Genomic DNA, 23,716 nt, shown 5'->3' with positions numbered 1-23,716 from the left:
GCTCATTTTATCTTATGGATGTATCTGTAGGGCCATGCAAAATTAAGTAATTATCAGGAATTTTACTGCAGAATCTATTGCAGATATGAGGTCAGTATGTGTAACCCTATCCTATTTGGACAGTAGGATAGGATTCAACAATCAAATATCTGGTTTTTACCACTTCTCGTTTTTATGGGGAGGGAGGGAGGAAGGAAGGAAAGAAAGAAAGAAACTTTATGCTGATACCCTTCAAACATGGTTCTTGTTCAGTGAAAATATTGCTATATGGATTTCAAAATGTGAAGGTTAAGGCACTGTAACAGACTGAGAAGACTCAAAGTTTAGTCTGTAGAGAAAAAGGGAGATGGCCTGGAAAGAAAAATATAAGATCTGTTGCCTAGGCAGAGGGCTGAAGAATGCTTGGAAAGTCCGGGGGGGGGGGGAATAATATTCAGAAACAATACAGGCAAATGCTTCCCTGATTTACTAGAGTGCAAGGAGGAGGGGATGCACAATATATTGAAGACTTTCAAGTCTCTGTTATTATTTCTTGTTAGTTGCAAAGTCGTGTCCAACCCATTGCGACACCACAGTATTCCTCCAGGCCTTCCTGTCCTCTACCATTCTCTGGAGTCCATTTAAGTTCACACCTACTGCTTCAGTGACTCCATCCAGCTACCTCATTCTCTATTGTCCCATTCTTCTTTTGCCCTCAATCTTTCCCAGCATTAGGCTCTTCGCCAGTGAGTCCCTCCTTCTCATTAGGTGGCTAAAGTATTTGAATTTCATCTTCAGAATCTGGCCTTCTAAAAAGCAGTCAGGGTTGATCTCCTTTAGGACTGACTGGTTTGATCGTCTTGCAGTACAAGGGACTCGCAGGAGTCTTCTCCACCACCATAGTTCAAAGGCCTCAATTCTTTGGCGATCAGCCTTTCTTATGGTCCAACTTTCACAGCCATACAGTGCAACTAGGAAAATCATAGTCTTGACTATATGCACTTTTCTTGTCAGGGTGATGTCTCTACTTTTTAGTATGCTGTTCAGATTTGCCATAGCTTTCCTCCCCAGGAGCAAGTGACTTTTAATTTCTTGGCTGCAGTCCCTATCTGCGGTGATCTTGGAACCCAGGAAAATAAAATCTGTCACTACTTCCATTTCTTCCCATCTGTTTTCCAGGAATTGAGAGAACCAGATGCCATGATCTTAGTTTTCTTAATGTTGAGTTTCAAGCCAACTTTTGCACTCTCCTTCACCCGCATCAAGAGGCTCTTTAATTCCTCTTCACTTTCTGCCTTGTCCTGTTATCATAGCCTATCTCAAAAAAGTGTAGATTTCTTAAGGTGGCGTTGATTTTCTGGTCTGGTCTACCTAATGGGACAGATGTTGCCCATCCTGTCATGCAAGTTCTTATGATCATTTGGGGCCCTTAATTTTTTGACATGATGTAATCAACAACTTCAAACATTGAGCACCCAAGAGGATATTGAAGGTGAGTGGCCCTTCATATTTATAGACATCTGCAGCAGCTTTCTCCCTCCCTCCCTGTCCTTCTTTTCTATCTTCATTTGTGCTGCTTCTGATCTTGCTGCTGACCTGACATCAAGTCTGAGAAAAATTGCCAATGAGGCTCATAGGAATACACATTGGCACATATATTTCACTTGAATAACTCCAATAATCTGGATCCTCATTTTATTGATCTCAGAAGGATGGAAGGCTGAGTCAACCTTGAGCTGCTGAGGCAAATACTGCATTCTAAACACTGCATCACCACAGCAGAAGTCAAGAATTTAGAAGAAATCCCAGATTGTGCAGTGCAACTCCATCTGACAGCAAAGATGCTTTGGGCTCTGATATTCTATGGACTAGTATTAATACAGTGTTATTTGATCCTTTCATGATTATATAGCTTTGTAAAATGTGTCAAATGCCAATCAATATTGGAACCATTCTGTAGATCTTTTCAGCTGCAATAAAAGTCTGTAAATAAATAATTTTATCTAAAGTGGGAAATGTGCTTTGTGTAATACAAGTGATTGTTATATTTACTGATGGCACATTAATGAATCTGTGTCTTTTATTGCATCATAAGTAGGCACAATTTTGTGAAAAACTCAGAACATTTTAAAAGGATAAGAGTTGCTGACACTACTTGGGTACCATATGAAAATAAGAGTAGGTAATGCAGACCTAAGTACTGTCATTATTGTGACATTTATTTTATTGGCAATTAATTTGACTGCAGCCTAGAAGTCACTTCCTGCACAACTCTCTGAAACAGAAGACAGTGCTTTAAGACTGCTCCCTCTCAAGCAAATGCTTCAAATAAAACAAAGAAAAGCATATATAGTTACATTGACCAGTTAAGCAGAGAGTCACTCGTTACCTTTATTTTCTCAGTTAAACCTCCAACAAATAGCATGGCATTTGCATCCACATCTAAAATTGTGTAACCAGGTGGAGAAATTGCACTGAAAATGCTTGGAATGATGGTGGCCTTGGGACCATCTAATGCCTGTACTGAAATTGTGCCATTTCTTCCAGTCCTATAAGAGAAAAAACATGGGAGTCAGATTCGCTATTCATCAACTAACATTCATCTTCATGTGAATACAAGCATTCTCTACAACCCTTAAAGATATTTTACATATACAAGATTTTAACAGATTAACAGAGTTGGAAGGGATCTTGTAGGTCATCTAGTCCAACCCCGCTCAAGCAGGAGAGCCTACACCATTTCTGACAAATGAAAGTCCAATCTTTTCGTAAAAGTCTCAAGTGATGAAGTTCCCACAACTTCTGAATGCAAGCTGCTCCATTGGTTGATTGTTCTCACTGTCAGAAAGTTCCTCCTTGTTTCTAGGTTGAATCTCTCCTTGGTCAGTTCCCATCCATTATTCCTTGTCTGGCCTTTAGTTGCTTTGGAAAATAGCTTGACTCCTTCCTCTCTGTGGCAGCCTTTCAAATATCTCCCCTGGTCCTTCTCTTCACTAGACTAGCCATGCCCAGTTCCTGTAACCATTCTTCATATGTTTTAGTCTCCAGTCCCCTAATCATCCTGGTTCCTTTTCTCTGCACCAAGGTGGCGCAGTGGTTAAATGCAGCACTGCAGGCTACTGCTAGATCAGCAGTTCAGCGGTTCAAATCTCACCGGCTCAGGGTTGACTCAGCCTTCCATCCTTCCGAGGTGGCTAAAATGAGGACCCAGATTGTTGGGGGCAATATGCTGACTCTCTGTAAACCACTTAGAGAGGGCTGAAAGCCCTATGAAGCGGTATATAAGTCTACTGCTATTGCTATTGCTATATTCTAGAATCTCAACATCTTTTTTATAACGTGGTGACTAAAACTGGATGCAATACTCTAGGTATTGGTCTTACTAGGGCTTTATAGAGATGACATCTTGTGAATTTCTGTAATCAGGTTTTAAATTGTTAGGATATACTACCGTGCCTGATGGTTAGGACAAGACTTCATGTGAAGAGTAAACCAACAGGAGTGGATTCCTACTGACTAGGTTAAAACACAGGTGCCTGATAACATGTAATCCCAGTAGCAAAAAGTTATGGATTTATTATTTTAATCTGAGAAGAAAAATTCCACTATGGAACAGAATTCTGTGGACTACAATTTCAATCCACCACACTTTTTGCCTGAAAGTCCATGCCACACAAATGGAGAGGACAATTTTTTAGTTATTTATATTACCTTTTATAGTTTGCAGGGATTTTCATCTCTAAATCTAAAATGCAGCTCATTTATTTTTAAAAGATAAAGGTCACAATTCCTTTATTTGGAGCAGATGCCACCTCAGAAAATAAAAGATACTGGAAAATAACAAATATCAATTTATTCTATAGACTCCAGTGAGTTTATGCATCAAAAACATTTTATATTTTACTGAACAGGCATATTCATCTTTTTTCTTTTTTTGCACTTCCTCAATTCCCCTTCCCCCACACCCACTTTTGAATCTGAAGCACTCCAGACTCCCAAGGCTCAACTCTTCATTTGTTTATTCTTTTGCCTGTTCTTTTCATGACAAGCATGCTTTTGCACCAAGGTTCCCGCTGCCACTGCTGCTTGTTCACTCTGTGCGCGCATGCACAGTGCAACAAAAATTGCTCTGTGCATGCACAGAAGGCAAAAACAAGATGGCGGTGCCTATGGCACCACCAAGAAACTGGTTCAAAGGCATGGCAGGCCTGGGTTGCTGCCGGTTCCAGCAACCCAGGCCGTCAAGTTACTACCCATTCAGCCGAACTGGCCACTTCTGTTTTGCACTCTGAATAAATTCAATGGATTTATTATGGCAGTATAGTAAGCCAGATCATGAATGGCACTTCTATAGCTTGCAGATCAAAACACATATTTGAAAGGGCTCAAACTACAATCAAAAGTATTAGGATTCAAATCCTAATCTCAAAGAATGATTTGGAAGCAGGATTTTTTTCTGATATAGTCTCAAGGCGCCTATAAAAGTTAGTAATGTTGATCCATTGGAAAAGGCTGTGAGTCTTGCCTGAGACTCCTGCCTTAGTCTCTTGCCTAAGACCACTATTCCAAATTGCAGGTATTCACAGACCTGGCTGCCATGATTTTCTCTATGCCCCAGTTCTCATGAGCACTGTATACTAAGGTGACCAGACGTCCCGCTTTTGGCGGGACACCCCCGCTTTTTAATGCATTTTCCCGCGTCCCGCCCGCTTTTTTAAAAAGCACGCATTTTTTGGCGCTCGCAGCTCCCGCCCATCAGCTGCTAGCTTGCTGGGCTGGCTCATCGTTCTGTTCTCTATACTACCTACCTACAAATTTAAGCCAGCCCAGCCTGCCGCTCACTGATTGGATTGGCCTGGACTCCAGACAATCAGTGAGCTGGCTGGGATGGAAAACGCGGCGTGCTTAAAGTTTTCCATCCCAGCCAGCTCACTGATTGGCTGGAGTCCGCTTAGCATGCCGCATGAGTCCCCCGCCCATCCGTTGCCGCTCGCATGGGCGGGGTAGTGTAGCGAGTGAGCGGGGAGCGAGCTCGCCTTTCCAGCTCCACTTCCGGACAAGCTGTGGGAAAACCTCTGCGAAAAGTGCCACCTGGGGCCGCCGCTTCTTCTCCGAACTCAGAGTAAGTGACGGGCGGGGCGAGTGAGCGGGGGGGGGGGGTGGCGGGATCGCCGCCCGCTGCACTGCAGCTGACTCACCCTGGGCCGGGCGGGCTGGGAGGCTCTGGGCGTCCGGGCGGGAAGAGCGCAGAGAAAGGCAGAGCGGCGCTCGACGCGACTCTGCTATTTCTGCTGGAGGAGTCCCTAGATAGGGAAGGCGGGTGGCGAGGCAGAGCAAGGGAGCGCAAACGGCGGATCCCGGGCTCATATGCAGAGGGAGCTCTCCAGGCACAGGAGCGCTGGAAAAGTGCTCCGCTCATGCACCCACCGGGACAGAGCACGCTCGCTCGCTCGCTCCAGCCCTGCCTGCCGGCACGACTTTGAAGTGTTGGCTTGCCGCTTGCCTTCCACGTCGGCCTGCGCGGAAGGCAATCCAGCCCTTTCAAAGTCATGCCGGCAGTTTAGAACTTGCCCGTCATTCAGCGAAACATATTTCGCTGAATGGCGGCCAAGGGGCACGCTAAAGTGCCGGCATGAGTTTGAAGGGCTGGCTTGCCGCTTGCCTTCCACGTCGGCCCGCGCGGAAGGCAATCCAGCCCTTTCAAAGTCATGCCGGCAGTTTAGAACTTGCCCGTCATTCAGCGAAACATATTTCGCTGAATGGTGGCCAAGGGGCACGCTAAAGTGCCGGCATGAGTTTGAAGGGCTGGCTTGCCGCTTGCCTTCCACGTCGGCGGAAGGAGGAAGGAAGGAAGGAAGGGGTACTTCCACTTGTAGGCCTGGGACTGAATGCAGGAGGAGTCTCTCCATAGGATCAGCTGCTCCTCTGATCATGGTCTATGAAAATGTTACTGCCTGCCTGATGCAAATTTAGACAGATGGTGCTTTGGGCTGCCCCTCAAATCCCCCCCTTACTCCTCCCCCTGTAGAATTCAGCCCCCTGAGTTTTGCCTTTGAGGGGCATGTGTGGTTATGGCGGATGGCAGAGTCAGCTGGAGGTTGAGAGGGGATTGGGGGCTTTTGTCCGCCTGTGGAGTTCTCCCCATGGACAGGATGGGGTGGTGGCATGAAAGGGATCCGGGCACAATCTCACCTGTTCCAAGTAAAGTTGCCTTTTGCAATTAGCTACCGGTAATCCTCGACTTACGACCAGGATTGATCCCCCAATTTCTGTTGCTAAGGGAGACGTTTGTTAAATGATTTTTGCCTCATTTTGCGACCTTTTATTGCCACGTTAAGTGAATCATGGTGGTTGTTAAGTCAGGAACATGGCTGGTTAGTGAGCAAAGTTACAATGGCATTGAAAAAAGTGACTGATGACCATTTTTCACACTTAGCGACCATTTTCACACTTAGCGACCGTTGTGGCATCCTCATGGTTACGCGATCAAAATGTTGATGTTTGGCAACAGATTCGTATTTCTGATGATAGTTTGAAATGGTGACAGTATAAATTATTGCTGGTGTAATACTTAACAATGGTTTTTAAGGATTTCTTTTATTTATAGAATACCTTTTTATTATTTTGGGGGGATTTTTACTTTTAAATTGTTTATAACATGTATTTACTACAAGAAATGTTCCTTTTTGCAAATGTGATCTTTGCAAATCTTTGTGATGTAATATGTTCAGACCAGGTTTATGTGTCTCAAAGTGGCTGCTATTCTATGGGCAGGCCAGGTTGGTGCAAGGCAGCTTTGCCAGATTTGGTGTGTTTCACCCTCATTGAATTTTATATCGTATAAAGAATGGAAGGAGGAAGGAAGAGAAAAAAGGAGGAAGGGAGTGAGTGAGGAAAGAAGAGGATGGAAGGAGGGAGGAAGGAAGGAAGAGAGGGAAAGAGCAGAAGACAGATAAGGTGAAGGTAGATAAGCAAGAGGAATGAAGGAAGAAGTGAGGAGTCTCGAGGAGGGGGAAAACATTTAGTGACCAAAGTTACAATGGCATTGAAAAAAGTGACTGATGACCATTTTTCACACTTAGCGACCGTTGCGACCATTTTTCACACTTAGCGACCATTGCAGCATCCTCATGGTCACGTGATCAAAATTTTGTTTGGCAACAGATTCGTATTTATGCTGGTTTCAGTGTCCTGGGGTGACCTTTTGACAAAAAAATTTTTTTTTTAATCAAGCCCCCCCCCCCTCCCCCCCGGTCAAAGGTGTCCCTCTTTTCCAATCTGAAAATCTGGTCACCTTACTGTATACACATGTACACACAAAGCAGCAACAACAACTGATAAGAATGGTAGATGGGGAAACTTGAAATGATCTGAAGACAGATCCTTCAGAAGTTTTCCGTTTAGGGATTGCTCCCACAACCTCTGTTACTCAGATGTTGCTATTCCTAGGCCCATTTCCTAATGAGTAGGAGAACCACATCATCCCAATTCATTTTAGTCACAAAGTACTTTTGTTACAGCCACATTGGCAAAATAATAGATGAGCAAGACGGGTTATTGCTTTATTCATTTGGACAATAATATGCCGCTAAAGAAAGGTATACATATTCTGATGTCGAAAAGGTCAGTAGGGATTTTAAAATATTTCTTGTATTTATTAGGTTTATATTTTGCTTTTCCAGTCATACAATATTTTTTTTAAAAAAGTCAAAAACAGTGCATAAAAAAATAAATTAATTAAAAGCTAATACAACATTCTCAATATTTCAAAAGCACTGGCAGAAGCTTCTCCACTTAGTAAGGCTATATTTTGGCAGGATCCCTGAAAACAAAAGGGAGAAAGGTAGGCAGCAGGTAGCACAGAGACATCTTACCTGGAGTCTTCTTTTCCTTCCCAAATGGTCATAACTATTTACTGCACTCTGAAAAGAATCCTTGAAATTGCTTTATTTTCAAATGTTATATTTGATCGTGCATTATGTTGCATTAGATTCTAAAAATACAATAGGATGGATCCCAGAAGAACTACTTTCAAAAGAATTTGCATGAGTGTGATGCCATTTTGAAAATGTTATCTTTCTACTAGGTTCTTTTGGAAACTGGAGCATGGAATCACCATTTGAGAGCGATACAATTATTATGGATGATCTTAGGAACTTGCCTTGATGCTTCAATTCGGTACCAAATTCCGTCATCAATTGTGAGATCCGGATAGTCTGCACGCCCAACCCCAGATCCCACGTCCCATAAGAAATCCACTTTTCCTTTACGCATTTCTATGGCCAAGAAGTCAGTCTAAAATGAGGAAAGGATATTTTAAACAAAATGAACATAGCATACTAATAGTGTTTACTACCTCTGAGACAATCTGGTAAAATAATACGAAGTGTTATTTAGCAAAATAGTGAAAATGAAGCAATTAACTGCAATGAATGGCTATATACTACCACAAAGGGATAATCATTTTTAATGTAATTTTTTTTCTGAAAATCTTTATCATGTTCTATATGTAATATTTATGAATTGAAACATTATCTTTCCCATTAGTAAAGGCTGTCAATTACTGTCTTGCATAATCCATAATATCCTGTATAATTTAAATATTCAAAAATATTTAAATCTATTTTTTTAAAAAAATATAGCCAAAGCAAAGAAGAAACATTATAGAAACAAGAGATTCAATAACCTCCAGTTCCCTTTATCATAACTTCATACTTTTGTGTAATCATATCTGCCGCCCAGGGATACCTCACACACATTTTATTTTTAATTTATTTTACTGATTTTACACTAGTATATAATACAAATGTGGAGGTTTTTGGCTGAAACATTTTTTGAATCAGTTTTGCGGGGGGAGGGGCGTTGATTCTCATGGGCTTTAGAAATAAAAGAGAACTGTTTAAATTGTGTTGACTCAGTTTTTATAAAGTTAATTAATCCATCAGTTGTATTATTTCTTTAAAACTTTACAAATTACATTCTTTACTGGAAGTTCTTTTGACCTTTATTTGTCTTCCCTGTGTGTTTAGTTCCTTTGGAGTATCTCTCCATTTGGATGGGGCTTATAGGTCCTCCTAACAAGTGTCAGATGATTTTCTTCTCCTCCTACTCTAGCTTCCTCTTTCAAATTATTTTCTTTATTGCATATTATTATGGGTGGAAACTAATCAAGGAGAGAAGCAACTCAGAACTGAGGAGAAATTTCCTGACAGTTAGAACAATTAATCAGTGGAACAGCTTGCCTCCAGAAGTTGTGAATGCCCCAACACTGGAAGTCTTTAAGAAGATGTTGGATAGCAATTTGTCTGAAATGGTATAGGGTTTCCTGCCTAGGCAGGGGGTTGGACTAGAAGATCTCCAAGGTCCCTTCCAACTCTGCTATTGTATTGTATTGTATTGCATAGCTGATGCTAGAAATATCAGCATTTAAAAAATATTATTTATTACTGTTGTAGAAAAACAAAAATGGCCCAAGTTCTATCCATATCAATTTTATCATTGGTGACCAACTCCAAGGAAGGCACCCCCAAATGAGATTAACTGAGCCTAGTTAAGGGTTCAGCAATAGGAACATTACTGACCAGTTTCCTACACATGCAGTGACAGTGTACTAATTTGAGCCAAGAGGTTTTGGTAATAACAATACTTGCTTTTGCTATTCTTTTGGAAAATGTAGACATGATGATATGGGATGAAGTGACTTATGGGAAATGGCAACAGTAATGATAGGTAGCTCTATGAATATTTAGATGGTTTTCCAGCTATATTGCCAGAATTAATATCAATATACAATCATATGATAACATTAAAAAAAACACTAATGTGGACTTACATATCTATTACTTCCAAGATAAAAAAGTAGATTATCAGGAACAGTTGTCTTTACGTTGAGAATAACAGTGTTGTACAATCCTTTTTTAATTTCTGGTCTGTATGTTCGAATACAGTTTCCTCCTGAAGCCACAGATACTTTAATCTTCAATTAGCAATTAAAGGCAAAAGAAAAAGAAAGAGATCAATTTTTAATATTTTCAGTTCCACTCATGAAAATAAATTGATCTGAATTTTCTAGAGATCTGGCTTTAGAATATAAACTACTAGCAGTTTTATGTAGTATTTTCTAAGGATATCGCAATCCTTTATTTTACCACACCAGAATATCTAACAATGTACAAAGTCCTGTTTTGACAACTCAATTGCTGAATAATTCAGAAGTATGCCTAATGAAGTCAAATGTATGACCTACTATATTTGATACTTGTACCTATACTATATTATTTTAAATAAATTCTTTCCTATTGTTTTGGGTCTGTGTTATGAAAGCCTTTCGTATATTGTGCTTCTACTGTCAACTGTTGCTAGATGTGTCCCATAGGATCTTTTAATTTTTAAAACTAATTATCTAATAGTCACTAAGAGTTCACTTAGTGCTCACTGTAATATTATTATCATTATTTTTAAAAGCTATGGCATTTCTGAGTATGTTAAAAAAAAGACTCAATGAAGACCCAGTCGATCTGCTTTATTGAGTTTACAGAGTTTTCAAAAACAAACAAGAAAGTTGAACATTCAATTTGATTGCTGAAGTTTATTATCTGAATATCATACTAACCAGGCAAATGTACATGACATTGGTATGGTTTTCATAATTTGAAAATAGGTAACTCTGGGATTATAAAAGAGATGTATTTCTAATTCTGATGAAATGTTGTGCAAATATACTAAAAAATGAAATCTTTTTGCATATGCACATAGGGCAGTGTTGGTGAACCTTTCTGACACCAAGTGCCGAAACAGGAATGCCCGTGCACATGCGGGGGAGCCCCGGAGACCAAAAGAGCAGTTTCCTGGCACATGGAAGCTGAGCTTCCAGTTTCCAGTCTATGCATGCATGCATGCATGCGTGCCGGTCACCTGGTCTCCTGGTTTCTGGCGTACATGTGCATGTGAAGACCAGCTGGCCAGCTCGCATGCGCGTGCCGGAAACCAGAAGCTTAGCTTCCCGGTGCATGCATGCACACCAGGCAGCTGCTCTTCTGCTTTCCAGTGCTTCCGTGTGTGCGAAAACCAGCTGGCATGCACGCCGGAACCTGGAAGAGCAACAAGCAACACCTGCCATGCCTAGATAGATTGCTCTGTGTGCCACTTCCAGCACACCTGCCATAGGTTCCCCATCATGGACATAGGGCTTTAGAAGGGCCCCTTAATGGATTACTACTTTGCAGCAGTGACAGTATTAGCATGTCACAGTGATGCTATGAGTTACACAGTTGGGACTATACACTTGCAGAAGATTCATCTATGATGGACAAGTCATAGACAAAAGAACAGACTAAATACTGTGTGATCCCTCAGAGAAAAAAAGACAACTCACTCCAGTATTTCACCAAAGGAACATTTGCAATCAGGGAAATGTTACAAAGATAGGTATACCATTTCTCTGCCAGGACTATGAACCAAGGCATAATGGATGTGGCCAGAGCAGCTATGTCAAAACTGAACATTGATCCAACTAAACAGTGAATTCAAGACAAAGGCAAGAAGAGACAAGGAGTCATATAAGATTAGCAATGCAAATATATTAAGAATACAGGAGAACAAGGGAGAACAAGATATTTATTTAAGAAAATTTGGAGAAGGCAAGTGAAGCTTTTATACAAAAATAAGCATAATAAGAGATAAAGAAATCAAAGATCTGGGGAATAAAGATTCAATGAAGAAACAGCACAAATATATGGAAGAATAAATTACTGATAAACAAGATTTCGTCACTATACTACCAGACATTTTGAAAAGTGATGTTAAATGGGCCCAGAAAATCACTTGCAGTTTATAATCAGGTAAGACAAATACCCTGGAATTCAAGGAACTGGAGGAGGCCCATTTACATTCCAATAGCCGAAAAAATATAAACGCCTAAAAATTTTGCAGTCCATACTTTTGATAGGGTGGACTACAAAAAATAGTGGATACCTTTCAAATATGAACGTACTAGGGCACCTTGTCTGTTTGTTGAAGAATTTATATAACAATTACAAGTGATAATGTTAATAGGATACAGAGCAATTAAATATATGTCAAATATACAATGAACAATATTTCACTATAAGAAATACAGATTAGATTCCATATAGCTGGGAGAAACATAAAAACCTCAGCTATGTTGATGATACCACAGTGATAACCAGAGGATTTTAAAAAAATGTCTTGTTGAATTTAAAAGAAGAGAAGGCAAAAGCTAGTTTGTAGACTGTTCCAAACAAATAGCAAAAAATGTAGAAAAATAAAAGCATAAAACCAATACAAAACCTCACGCAGAACAATTAAGATTAAATCAACAGATAATGCCAATGCACCGAGCATAGAAGAAGGCAAGATAATAGTAAAAAAACCCTTTTATTTTCATAGTCTCAAAAATTCACAGTGATAGTGATCATAATAAAGAATGGAATAAAGAGATATCTGCTACTTGGATGAGAGGTGTAGATAAAATATAGTACAAGAGATAGTACAAGAAATGTTAGTACAAGATAGAACAATAAATGTTCATATTATAAAAGCAATGGTTTCCCTGTATTAACAAATGGCTGAGAAAGTTGGGCCCCAAAAATGCTGAATGAAGAAAAGTTAATGCCTTTGATATATGGACCTGGAGAAAATTGTAAAGAATGCCTTGGGTTGCAAAGACAACAAATAATTCAGTGCCATGGGGAATAAAATCAATCTTCTTATTGGAAACATTAATAATGATGCTAAATTTTAAATATTTCAGACACATAATACAAAGGAAAGAGCTATTGGAGAAGATCTTAAAGCTTGGGAAAACATCCTAATGTGACAGAAAAAAGGAGCCTTAGAGAAGACAAGATGGTTATTTACTACTACTAACGACACGAGCAGGAATTTAGAAGAACTCAGAAAAGCATATTGCAGCCTTTGGATCATAAAGAGTGATTACTGATTAACACTCATGTTTCCATGGACTGAACTAGTTTATACAGGTAGTCCTTGACTTAGGATCACAATTGGGCCCAAAATTTATGTTGTTAAGTGAGACATTTCTTTTGGGGCCAGTCAGCAGCCAGCAGAGTTGGCAGCAGATTCAAACAGTGAGGAGGTTGGTGAGGAATATGGGCCAGTCCTGGAGTCTGGGTGTAGCAGGCAGAGAGGGGGCCAGAGCCATATGCCAGTTATCAGCTGCCTTCAGAGTCAGACATCAGTGAGGCAGATGAACAGCTGGAGCCTGTTACCAGTGTGCGCATGCGCAGAATTGCCAGACGAAGGGAACAGCTAAAGAACAGAGGTCGACTTGGGAGTAACGTCACAGGTGGACAATGAATGGCCCTTCCCAGAGGAAATAAAAGGGGAGAGAAAGGGGATGGAGTTTACAGGAGAAAATTAGTTCACTTAATTGGTTCGTGACTCTCTGAAACTCCTTGTCAAGTTTTGCAGATATCGGCCTGTCAGCTCTCCAAGCCAGATAAGGTCTGTGACTGTAAATCCTCCCTTGAAAGACTTTGCTGGATGTGAATGAGCAGAATTCACAGCAAATTAATACAAGGGTTTTTTGTTGGGACAATGAGTTTGCTTCATGCTCTTGGGAAGCCTAGGTCAGAACAATTTCTTAAGTGGGTTTTGCACCATTTAATGACCTTTCTTGCCTCAGTTATTGAGTGAATCACTGCAGTTGTTAAGTCAGTAACCTAGTTGTTAAGTGAATCTGGCTTCCCCACTGACTTTCTTGTGAGGAGGTCACAAAAGGTGATCACATGACCTTGTGACACAGCAATAGTCATAAATATGAACCAGTTGCCAACCTTCTGAATTCTGATCCCATGATCATGGAGATGCTGCAAAAGCCATTACTGTAAAAAATGGTCATGTCACTTTTCCCAGTGTTGTCGTAATTTTGAACGGTCACTAAACAAATTGTTGTAAGTCAAGGATTACCTATAATTTGTGGCTCTGCCTACATTCCCTGCTCCTGCACAATGGGCAGCTCCAACTTGGGGTTTACAGTACAACCCTTTCTGTAGCTGAATCTTCTACTTATCATGATGCATGTTTTGTACATTTCTTTTTTCTACTACTCTAACACGTTGTACTCGGGATTGCTCCTGAAGACGACTTAGAGACTCTGCTGGTCTAAAATAAAGCATTTCAGACAGTAACAGATCAGGGTTCTGGAAACTGGCCCATTTCTTGCCTCTGGAGTTCTGGGGAGGCTGTTTTCGCTCTCCTGGAGACTCAAAGAAAGCTTCTGGAGCATGGGGAGGGTGAAAACGCTCCCCCCACCATTGTGCATGAAGCCGAGTAGGCCATGCCCACTAGCAACTGGACAGAGAACTGGTTGCTAAACATTTTTAATCCCACTCCTGTAACAGATATAGGTAAAAATACTACTACTACTACTACTTTGAGAACTGCACTTGTAACTGGTTTGTTTTAAGGAGTATTTCAGAATTATGGTTAACAGTTTTAATTTTTTTTAGCGATCAGGACCTGGATATCTTTGATATTGCCTTCTCCTAGTGGTTACTACCTGAACAAAGAGAAGATTCTAATGATTGCCATTTGCAGGTACCAGTGGTGGGTTCCAGATCGGGCCCGGCGGCATATGTGCGCGCACATGCACACAGTGAATGCATGTGCCTTAGTGCCTCCACGAGCCTCCGCGACTCTCCAGCTGCTCAGCAGAGCGTCGCACAGGCATTGTACACGCCGTGCGCATAAGCCCCAAAGACTTAAAAGACCAGTAAGGAGCTCGACTGGGTGGGTGGGCCCTCCCAAGCACCGTACCGGAACGGCATCTGGTGCTCCCAGCAGACTCTGGTACACCCGTACCGGGGCGTATTGCCTGCAACCCACCACTGGCAGGTACCCTGGAGAAGGTGGATCCATGGACCCTATTCAGTCCACGTACCCTTTCTCTGGACAATGCACCCTTTCTTTGAATCTATTTACAAATTAGATCCAATACCCTTGGAGTATTCATAAAGCTAGAAAGACCTGGATTTTCCAGTGTATTTTCAAGGTCTAATATGCTTCTTTTGGCCTTTTTTAAAGGGGAAAGTCTATATGTTAAAATTGTCTGCAGTTATTTTAGATTGTGCGTGAGTGTGTATCTGTCTATTTTAACACAATTACTGCAATGAATGATAAGAAGGTCTCTGAATGTCTTTCACAATCTTTTATCACTGAAACAGTTTATAGGCATAGTAAGTAAACAAATAAATCAAATAATCCAATTAAAACGTTAGTAGTTGTTCAATGTAAGGAATATATTAGCAAATATGACAACATACAAACTAAAATGTATCTCACCAGATTTATTCTGCACTAAGAACTGTAAATATGTGAGAAGAAATAACTGTTACCTATGATAGTTTATATTCATTATTTGTTTAGGGGTATAAGGGAGCAGTAGATACATTCAGATCAGAACAGTAAAGCAAAAAAATAATAAAATAAAACCACAATAACCCTGAAGGAAATACATTACACTTAAATGTGTACGCTTAGAAGGTTAGTTACCTACATTAAAAAATAGCCCAAAAAGATTTATATGTTTAAAAACCTTTGAATGGTATCAATATCACGGAGACAGAATAGCTATTAAAGAACGATCAATGTAGATTTTTCTATCTTCACCCATAAAATACAGAGATGCCTACTCCAAGGCATGAATAATGTTAGGAATGTAACTTTAAAATCTATAGATGGAAATTATTGTGAAGGTAAATGATTGCCTCTATTTTATATGAAGGACTGTTTATCAACTAGATATGCTGTTTTCTCATTATTATGACACATACTTTCCTTTTTATATTTTTCCTGGAGCAACATAAATGCTTTGACTTGAACATATTCATCTTCAAAAATCCTTTTTTAGGTATTTGTAGGTCAGAGGGCAAATAGACTTAGCATTACCAGTTAAAATGTGTTTCAAATGTAATTGCATTTTGAAGACAAACTTGAGGCTCAATAATAAAACTAGAAAGCGATGTTCTTAACCCACATACATAATGGGGGGAAAAATGGGACAGCAATCTCCTAATATTCTTGGTTAGTCTGCAAGATGTTGTCAATTTTACTTTCAAAGCAGCAGTGCTTCCTGACTACCAACTGTACACATTCAAAATATAGTAAGGACCGTATTGGGTGGAAATGATTCATTAAATATTTGATCAGTTAGTTTCTGTTCAAATATTAATATTTCCTATTAATATTTATGTAGACAGTTATTTATCAATACACTTTAATTCCAATTGTTGAGATGAGTATGAAATTATACTGTTACAGTTGCTTCTTCAAGCTCTTACTTTAAGAGCAATGTTTGGTGAGAAGATTGATTTGAAAACCTGAGGTGAAACTGAAGTGGATATTTTTGGACAACTTTGAGATTTTTAATTTATTGTGACCGAGTAAACAGATTTTTCCTGTATGCAGCAATTATGTAGCCTGTACAGGCCCAGTGTCACCATTCACTTGGAGGAGGAAGGCTACAGTAAGAAGTGGGGGGAAATGTGCCAGACATAATATGGCAAACCAACTTCTCCTGTAGCCACCAAAAGTACAGTTCGTTTCTTGGAAGTCTTTATTTTTTTTCAAAGAAATAAACTAAGCTCTTAAGAAAGTCTTACAGAATTGGCTTGCTTCCTGGCTTGATTTATCAGATCCTTAATGTGAGAGATGTTCTTCCCCAGGTTATCTTGAAGTTGTTTGATTGGTTTCAATTTATCCATCAACCGATTTGCTTCTTCACCTAGATTTTTAACAGTGTCATCTGCATCAGCAACTTTATGTGAAAAAACAAAGCAAAGCAGAATAGATTAAATTTTGGATCCAAGCGCCATTAATAAAAACCGAGAGCCTTCTGGGGCAGTGATTTATACATCAAAAATGAACTCTTCCCTTGACTCTCTCTCCTCAGAAATTTGCATCATGGGTAATTTATTAAAATATCTTATTATACCTGAAATTGAAAACTGCAGGTTGATTTTTCACTCTAGCCAATGATACAAAACATTTTCTTATTTCATATGGCCATTTGGATTCTATTATTAAAGTAGTTTCCTGATCTGGGTGGCTCCTTGGGAAATGATGGTTTAAATTAGCCATGATACAAATTTTAAAATAACAATGTGAGGAATGAAAGGAAGGATGGATGTTACATTAATTTCTAAATTCATGAACTATGTTTAAAACTGGGTTTGCTGTGCTCAAAGCAATCTCCAGTAATCATATTAAAGACAGAAAATAATTGCCATTTTAATTTGAATTTTATAACTTGCTTTAAAGGCAAAATAGTAGCAAAGCAGCAAGAGTTAGAAAAGTGCTCTGGGGAGCTAAGGCTTCACAGCTTACATTCTTGCATTGCAGAACACGTTTTGAATTAAAAGAGTAGCATATTTGCCAATTAATAAATGAAGTGTTTCATATCTCAAACATAATTTTACAGATACCCTAAATTTGCAAAATTTGAATAAACATGACAACAGGAACTTCAGAGCATGACTCAGCAGGAACAAAACAAAATAATGTAATGTCCATAGATGGTTTCATATATTATGGTGGCACAGTGGAACTGTGGTTAGAGTGCAGTACTGCAGGCTACTTCAGCTGACTGCTAGCTGCAGTTCAGCAGTTCAAATCTCACCGACTCAAGGTTGACTCAGCCTTCCATCCTAAGAGCCGAGGTGGCGCAGTGGTTAAATGCAGCACTGCAGGCTACTGCTAGATCAGCAGTTCAGCGGTTCAAATCTCACCGGCTCAGGGTTGACTCAGCCTTCCATCCTTCCGAGGTGGCTAAAATGAGGACCCAGATTGTTGGGGGCAATATGCTGACTCTCTGTAAACCGCTTAGAGAGGGCTGAAAGCCCTATGAAGCGGTATATAAGTCTACTGCTATTGCTATATTGCTATTGCTATTCCGAGGTGGGTAAAATGGGGACCCATATTTTGGGGGGCAATATGTTGTCTCTGTAAATCACTTAGAGAGGGCTGTAAAAGCACTATGAAGCAGTATATAAGTCTAAGTGCTAATGCTATTGTTATTATATGTACAATTGACCCTATGTGTAGATTAGGTAGCAGATTAATATCTCTGCATAACCAAAAAAATTGCAAGATTCCAAATCTTACTTAAAACTGTTCTTATAGATCTCTACCTGCATTGGTCTGAAACCATCTGTTGTGGCTTATCAGCCAACAGCCCCTCCAGCAGACAAATCAGATAAGGAGGCAGCATGGAAGTCAAGATCAGCATCAAGGCAACCTGAGAGCTCTGAAGGGGAAGAGGGAATGGAGTTGTCAGAGAGAGAGACAGAGGTGGAGCCTAGGTCATCCATCAGCCCTCAGATGGAGAGTCAACAACCCCCCAGGCCTGGAGGTGGCTGATGAGGAAGAGGAGGAACAGCTGGGTCCAGTGCCTGACATGCGGATGCACAGAAGGCAGAGGAGAGGAGAGCAGTGGAAATCTGTGGGGCGATCCTTGAGACGGAGGAACCACCGCTGCTAGCAAAGCCCCACCCTAACTCTGGAGATAAATTGCAGGGGGCGAAAATGAATAGAGGTGGCAGGCAACTATTCATCTCCCTGCCGGACAGACTTGTTAGCCTATGGTGAGAGAGAAATTTTTTGCCAGGGCTGCTGGTGCTTCTAATAAAGGAATCATTCATTTAACTTCAGAAGATTTGTCGTGTTTGGGGAGCTGGGTCAGGACATCATCTTCAGGGCATGGTAATCTAGAAAAAGGAGCAATACATGGATGGACCTGGCAAACTTGGCAATATGTATAACCCCAATCATTTACTATATATGAGGCAGTTAGTTGGCTTTGGAAGTTCACAAACAACCCATAGTGCCTTTGGCAGTAATGGCGAACCTTTTTTGCCTCCTGTGCCAAAAGCAGGGGAAGCACAAGGGGGTTGTGCATAGGGATATACTGAATTCACTGTACTCAAAATTTGTTTTTTTTCGGCTGAGTGCTTTAGATGATTGCTCAAACTGAAAGTATTATGTTTAATTAATTAAAGCCTGATAGCTAGTGACATTGAATGCTGTGGTATTCAGTGTGAATGTACTCACACTAAAGAACCCGTTTTGTTATCTGAAGAGGTGTCTGGACATTCCTCAAGATGCAAGAGAAAAGCAGTGAATAATGACAAACATAACAAGTTTTCAACACACTGGGAAATGTATGGATTGATCAATCTGCACGTTATAATATGTAGATCCTTTATAATGAAAGCTTCCAACACCCTTTGTTCATTGATTGAGTTTTGAATGGAAACTTTTCTTAATTTTTAAAATGTGTTTGATATATATATATATATATATATATATATATATATATATATATATATATATATATATATATATATATATATATGTGTGTGTGTGTATATATATATATATATATATATATATATATATATATATATATATATATATGTGTGTGTGTGTGTGTGTGTGTATGTGTGTGTGTGTGTGTGTGTGTGTGTGTGTATATGTATATGTATATGTATATGTATATGTATATGTATATGTATATGTATATATAACTAACAGAGCTAGGGCTCATTCCTTTTTCATAGCCAAGCTGCTTGGATAAATTAGTATCATTGCTGGAACACAACAATTATCAGACAAAGCCTAACATAGTAATCATGCAAATATATTTTTAAAAACAATACAGTGCATGAAGTTAAAACCTTATACGTACTGATTCCTGTAGGCAAGTTTTGAAGCATTTTTTTTAAAGGAAAAGAAAGAATTTTTAAGTAAATGAAAAAAAAAACAGCAGTATAAAACAAATTGGTGACTGAACAAAAAAACCTGGAAGTGGGCACAGCTTTCTTGGCTGAATTACGCTGATTTGAAGTAAGTGGGATATTTTCTATTAGGATGTTTAGAACATGGTAACTAGTTGATCTATAGATAATTAAAACTTGGTTAATGAATATAAAAAGCAAGCCATAAGAATGATTTTTCATTTATTTGATGTTACCATTATCAGTGAATTATTTGCTCATTTCATAATTATGATGCTCTTCCTGTCTTCTCCACTTTTCTTTTGGGTTATGTATATCCCTATCTGACTTAAAATTCTCCTTTCTCATGTTGGTATGATTTCAGAGTCTGATTTAAAACTAACTATGAGGTAAAGGTAGAATGCTAATGGAAGCCGGTGCAGAAAGAAGAATGAAGGGGATATTTAAGTGAGAAAGGGGAGAAACAAGAGTGAAGCATCAAGACAACTTGCAAGGAAATCCTGATCTCAGTTAAAATTGAAATGGCAAGTACAGCTCATGAAAATACATACCTTCAAATGAGATTAGGAACATGCAATATGGCAGGGACGAGAGACTCTAGTCATTCAAGATCTACTTGACATTTTATTTCCCCCCTCCCTCAAATCCTCCAAATGGAGTGAGACCTCAAATAATGGCTCAAGCAGAGATGGACACTTCTGAATATGTGTTTAGCCCAGAAACTCAAGTAGACTAAAGCTCAAAAGTCTTTAACACAACAATCACCAAGTGTTCTTTTTCTTTTCTAATTAAGACTCACTGGTATTGCTAGACTACTGGGAACCTGAAGACCCTGTCAGTCTGGTCAATTGACTCTAAATTAGATTGTGTCCATGGTTGCTGTAAGCCAACAGCTACATTTAGCTGAACTGTAATAGCAAACTATCTTCAGGAACACCATTCTTAACATTTTCTAGAAGATATTTCTAATTCACATAACTGAGCAGTAAAAATCTTCAAACATATAATAAAACTGCTCTCTATTCAAAAAAGGAAGACTAGATTTGTGGGGATAGAACAATACAATTTTGTTTGCAGTTGTTATTATAAAGATTTAAACTTTACATTTTTCTGGTGAAATAATATATATTTTCCCTATAAATTATATTTTCTTTCATATTGCAAAGATGACCAGATCTGGAATAGGTATGTATGTGTCCCAAGTGTGATCCACTCACTGAGGCAATATAAAGGGTTTCTAGTAAATATGGTTATTCATTTGATTCACATAGAATCAGTTTGGTGTAGTGATTAAGGAATCAGGCTAGAAACTGGGAGGCCATAAATACTAATCCCACCTTGGGCATGTGACTTTCATTCAGCCTTAGGTAGAAGGCAATGGCAACCATTTCTGAAAAACCTTGCCAACAAAACTGCAAGGACTTGTCCAGGCAGCCTCTGAGAATCAGACACAATTGAATGAAAAAATAAAAAGAAGGTTACATAGCTATGTTAGAGACATTTTTTTCTGAATTCTACCAGTAATATAGTGCTTTTCAGTGAATATAATAAGTAAAGGTTCAGCATAAAATATGTTCCTAACATACCTGTCTGTATTACCCAAGAGATTATAATACATCATCTACAACCAAAAGACAGCTTTATTACAGCATTTTCATTCAATGATTAACTTATATACCTACCTGATATGTTCATACCACAAATGCTTACCATTATTTCTACTGTCCTGGGAATGATCTTTCAAGGGCATTTTCATCACTAAGAGTCAAAGCTATTTTTTTAAATATCCAAAGCAATGTGTTAAGAAGGTGGAAGGCAATGGAAAACATGCTTCTAATTAAGTGGTATTTGAGGTATACAAAATAATGAAGGAATTATGCATGGAGTATCACCAGGAAAGTCTAATTTTTAAAGCATAGGATATTACCATTCTTCTCTCTATATATATAAACCTTACCAACCTTAGTAGGTGTTGAAAAGTGCATAACACCATAATTTAAATCAAGGGAAGGAACAACCCTTTCATTTCAGAAGATTAGAAAAAAAGGAAAGAAATCAAAGTACATAGGCATAATAAGGTCTTACTATTTTTAGTAGGATCTTTCAACATAGCGTTTGTTTTGGCTGCATCATCTGCAACTTTTCTGTATCTGTCTTTTAATCCAAGGAGGTTTTGATTGAGATCTCTGATTTTAGCCAGTACCTCATTTGCAGTATCATTAGCTTGCTTAGCTTTGTCTTTAACTGCTTGTACTTTGGCTGCTGTATCTGTCAACATGAGGAGAGGGGAAAAAATAGAACCAAGAGATATTTTATTTATTTGACTTTTATGCCACTTTTATTTTTTTATATAAATAACTCATGACAGCAGACATACCTACTTATCACATCTTGTACATAGTATTTATATTTATTGTTTTGTTGATTTATTTATCAAAATTCTTAGTAGCCCATATCCCTTGTAGAGGGACTAATTTGAATTGTGCTGGGCCTACTGCAAGACAAGACTTATTTGTTTCTGAAAGGATAAATCTTTATTTAAAAAAAATAAACATAAAACCTATTTATTTTCACTTATTCCAAGACAAAAAAACACCCACCCATGTAACCTCTCTGAAGTAACAAGAGTGACAGCATTGTTAGTGTTGTAACAAAGATATCAATAAATGTGCCCATAAAATAACATCACATGAAAAGTGAGCAAACAGAAAATACAACTCAAACATATATTAACTGAACTATTGTCTGAATAGTTTATTGAATCTAAATTTACATAGGGAAAAGAGAGGCTAATCTTTCATGTTTTTAATATCCTTACTTTTTGTTGACCTCTTGCAAACCATTGTATCTACTGCACTGTCAAAGATAAGTTCACAGTTTCTTGTGAGTAGGTTTAATTAACTTTCTTTTAAACCAAAGAAGTCCTAATCCAGCAAAATTTGCCATAATGAAGAAATCAGTCTGGTCTGTATACAATTTGGTTCCCTCTGATGCACAATGTGTTTTAGCTCCTAGGCAAGTAGCACAATGAACTATGATGTCATGCCTATTTACTTCATATAATTAAAACACTGGCAGCGGATCTTGGCTTCCATTTGCTGTTGTAAGTAACAAATCACACATTCAATTCCAGCTGCTTTCTATACATATTGCTTATGTTTCTTCAGAAATAATGTTCTTTGCTCAACTTGATCTTTTTCACTCTGAATATCTGCTCCTTTCTTAGCATTTTTACTATAAGAGCAAGGAGAGGCACTTTGGGAAAATGAACTAAAATGATAGATTGGTTGGCAGAATGTTGTCTTTCATTGCTTTTAAAAGAAAAAAAGAAGGACTTCTCAGAATGAGAAGAAAGCAAAGGCTCTTGCTAAATGAAAAAGGGGGGGAAAGAATATCAAGTAGTTTTCCTTCTATGGCAAGCAATATACTAAGAACCAAAATAGACAAGAGAACTTATGGGACAGAGTAAAAAGTATAATATATACACATATTTTTTCCAAAGTGGAAGATCAAAACCAGAAATATATTGAGCTGAAACTGTCCGCATACTGACACATCCTATTAGAGCTGAGCTATTGTGCTGTGATGATAATTCTAATAATGCCACTTCCACTGTGTTTGGATGTGCCAGAATGATATCACTGGTTTGGAAGAATTAGAAAAAGTTCAGCAGTCAGGAGGGGAGCAGACAGTAGCAGCCCAGTGACTGTGATCAACAAGTGACATTATTGAGAAAGACCCTGGTAGACAGAATGAGAAGTGGGGGAATCTGAGCAAATTTTCCAGATGTTTTGGAGGATTTTTTTTAAAAAAGCTTAATGGCACCATTATGTATTATTAAAGAGAAATATTCCTCTGTCTGCACTTAGTGTCTATATTATGAAAATATTTTGATTGGGAACACAAAGATATGATATTGATATATTCTTACATTAATATCATTTGAAGGAAGGAAGGAAAGA

The 23,716-nt window shown here is 38.8% G+C and overlaps 1 protein-coding gene across 1 annotated transcript in view; it reads right to left on the bottom strand.

Moving 5' to 3' along the window:
• The window catches only part of LAMA2 (laminin subunit alpha 2), a 499,033-nt gene that overhangs the window by 49,275 nt on the left and 426,042 nt on the right, over nucleotides 1–23,716 (bottom strand). The window contains 6 exon segments of the mRNA XM_032215335.1: nucleotides 2,369–2,528; nucleotides 8,141–8,274; nucleotides 9,812–9,955; nucleotides 16,623–16,777; nucleotides 19,706–19,711; nucleotides 21,840–22,022. Of these exon segments, the coding sequence (XP_032071226.1) occupies nucleotides 2,369–2,528; nucleotides 8,141–8,274; nucleotides 9,812–9,955; nucleotides 16,623–16,777; nucleotides 19,706–19,711; nucleotides 21,840–22,022 (782 nt within the window).

Source organism: Thamnophis elegans, chromosome 4 (assembly GCF_009769535.1).
Source record: "Thamnophis elegans isolate rThaEle1 chromosome 4, rThaEle1.pri, whole genome shotgun sequence".
Taxonomy (NCBI): Eukaryota; Metazoa; Chordata; class Lepidosauria; order Squamata; family Colubridae; genus Thamnophis; species Thamnophis elegans.
This window is presented reverse-complemented; position numbering and strand designations above follow the sequence as displayed.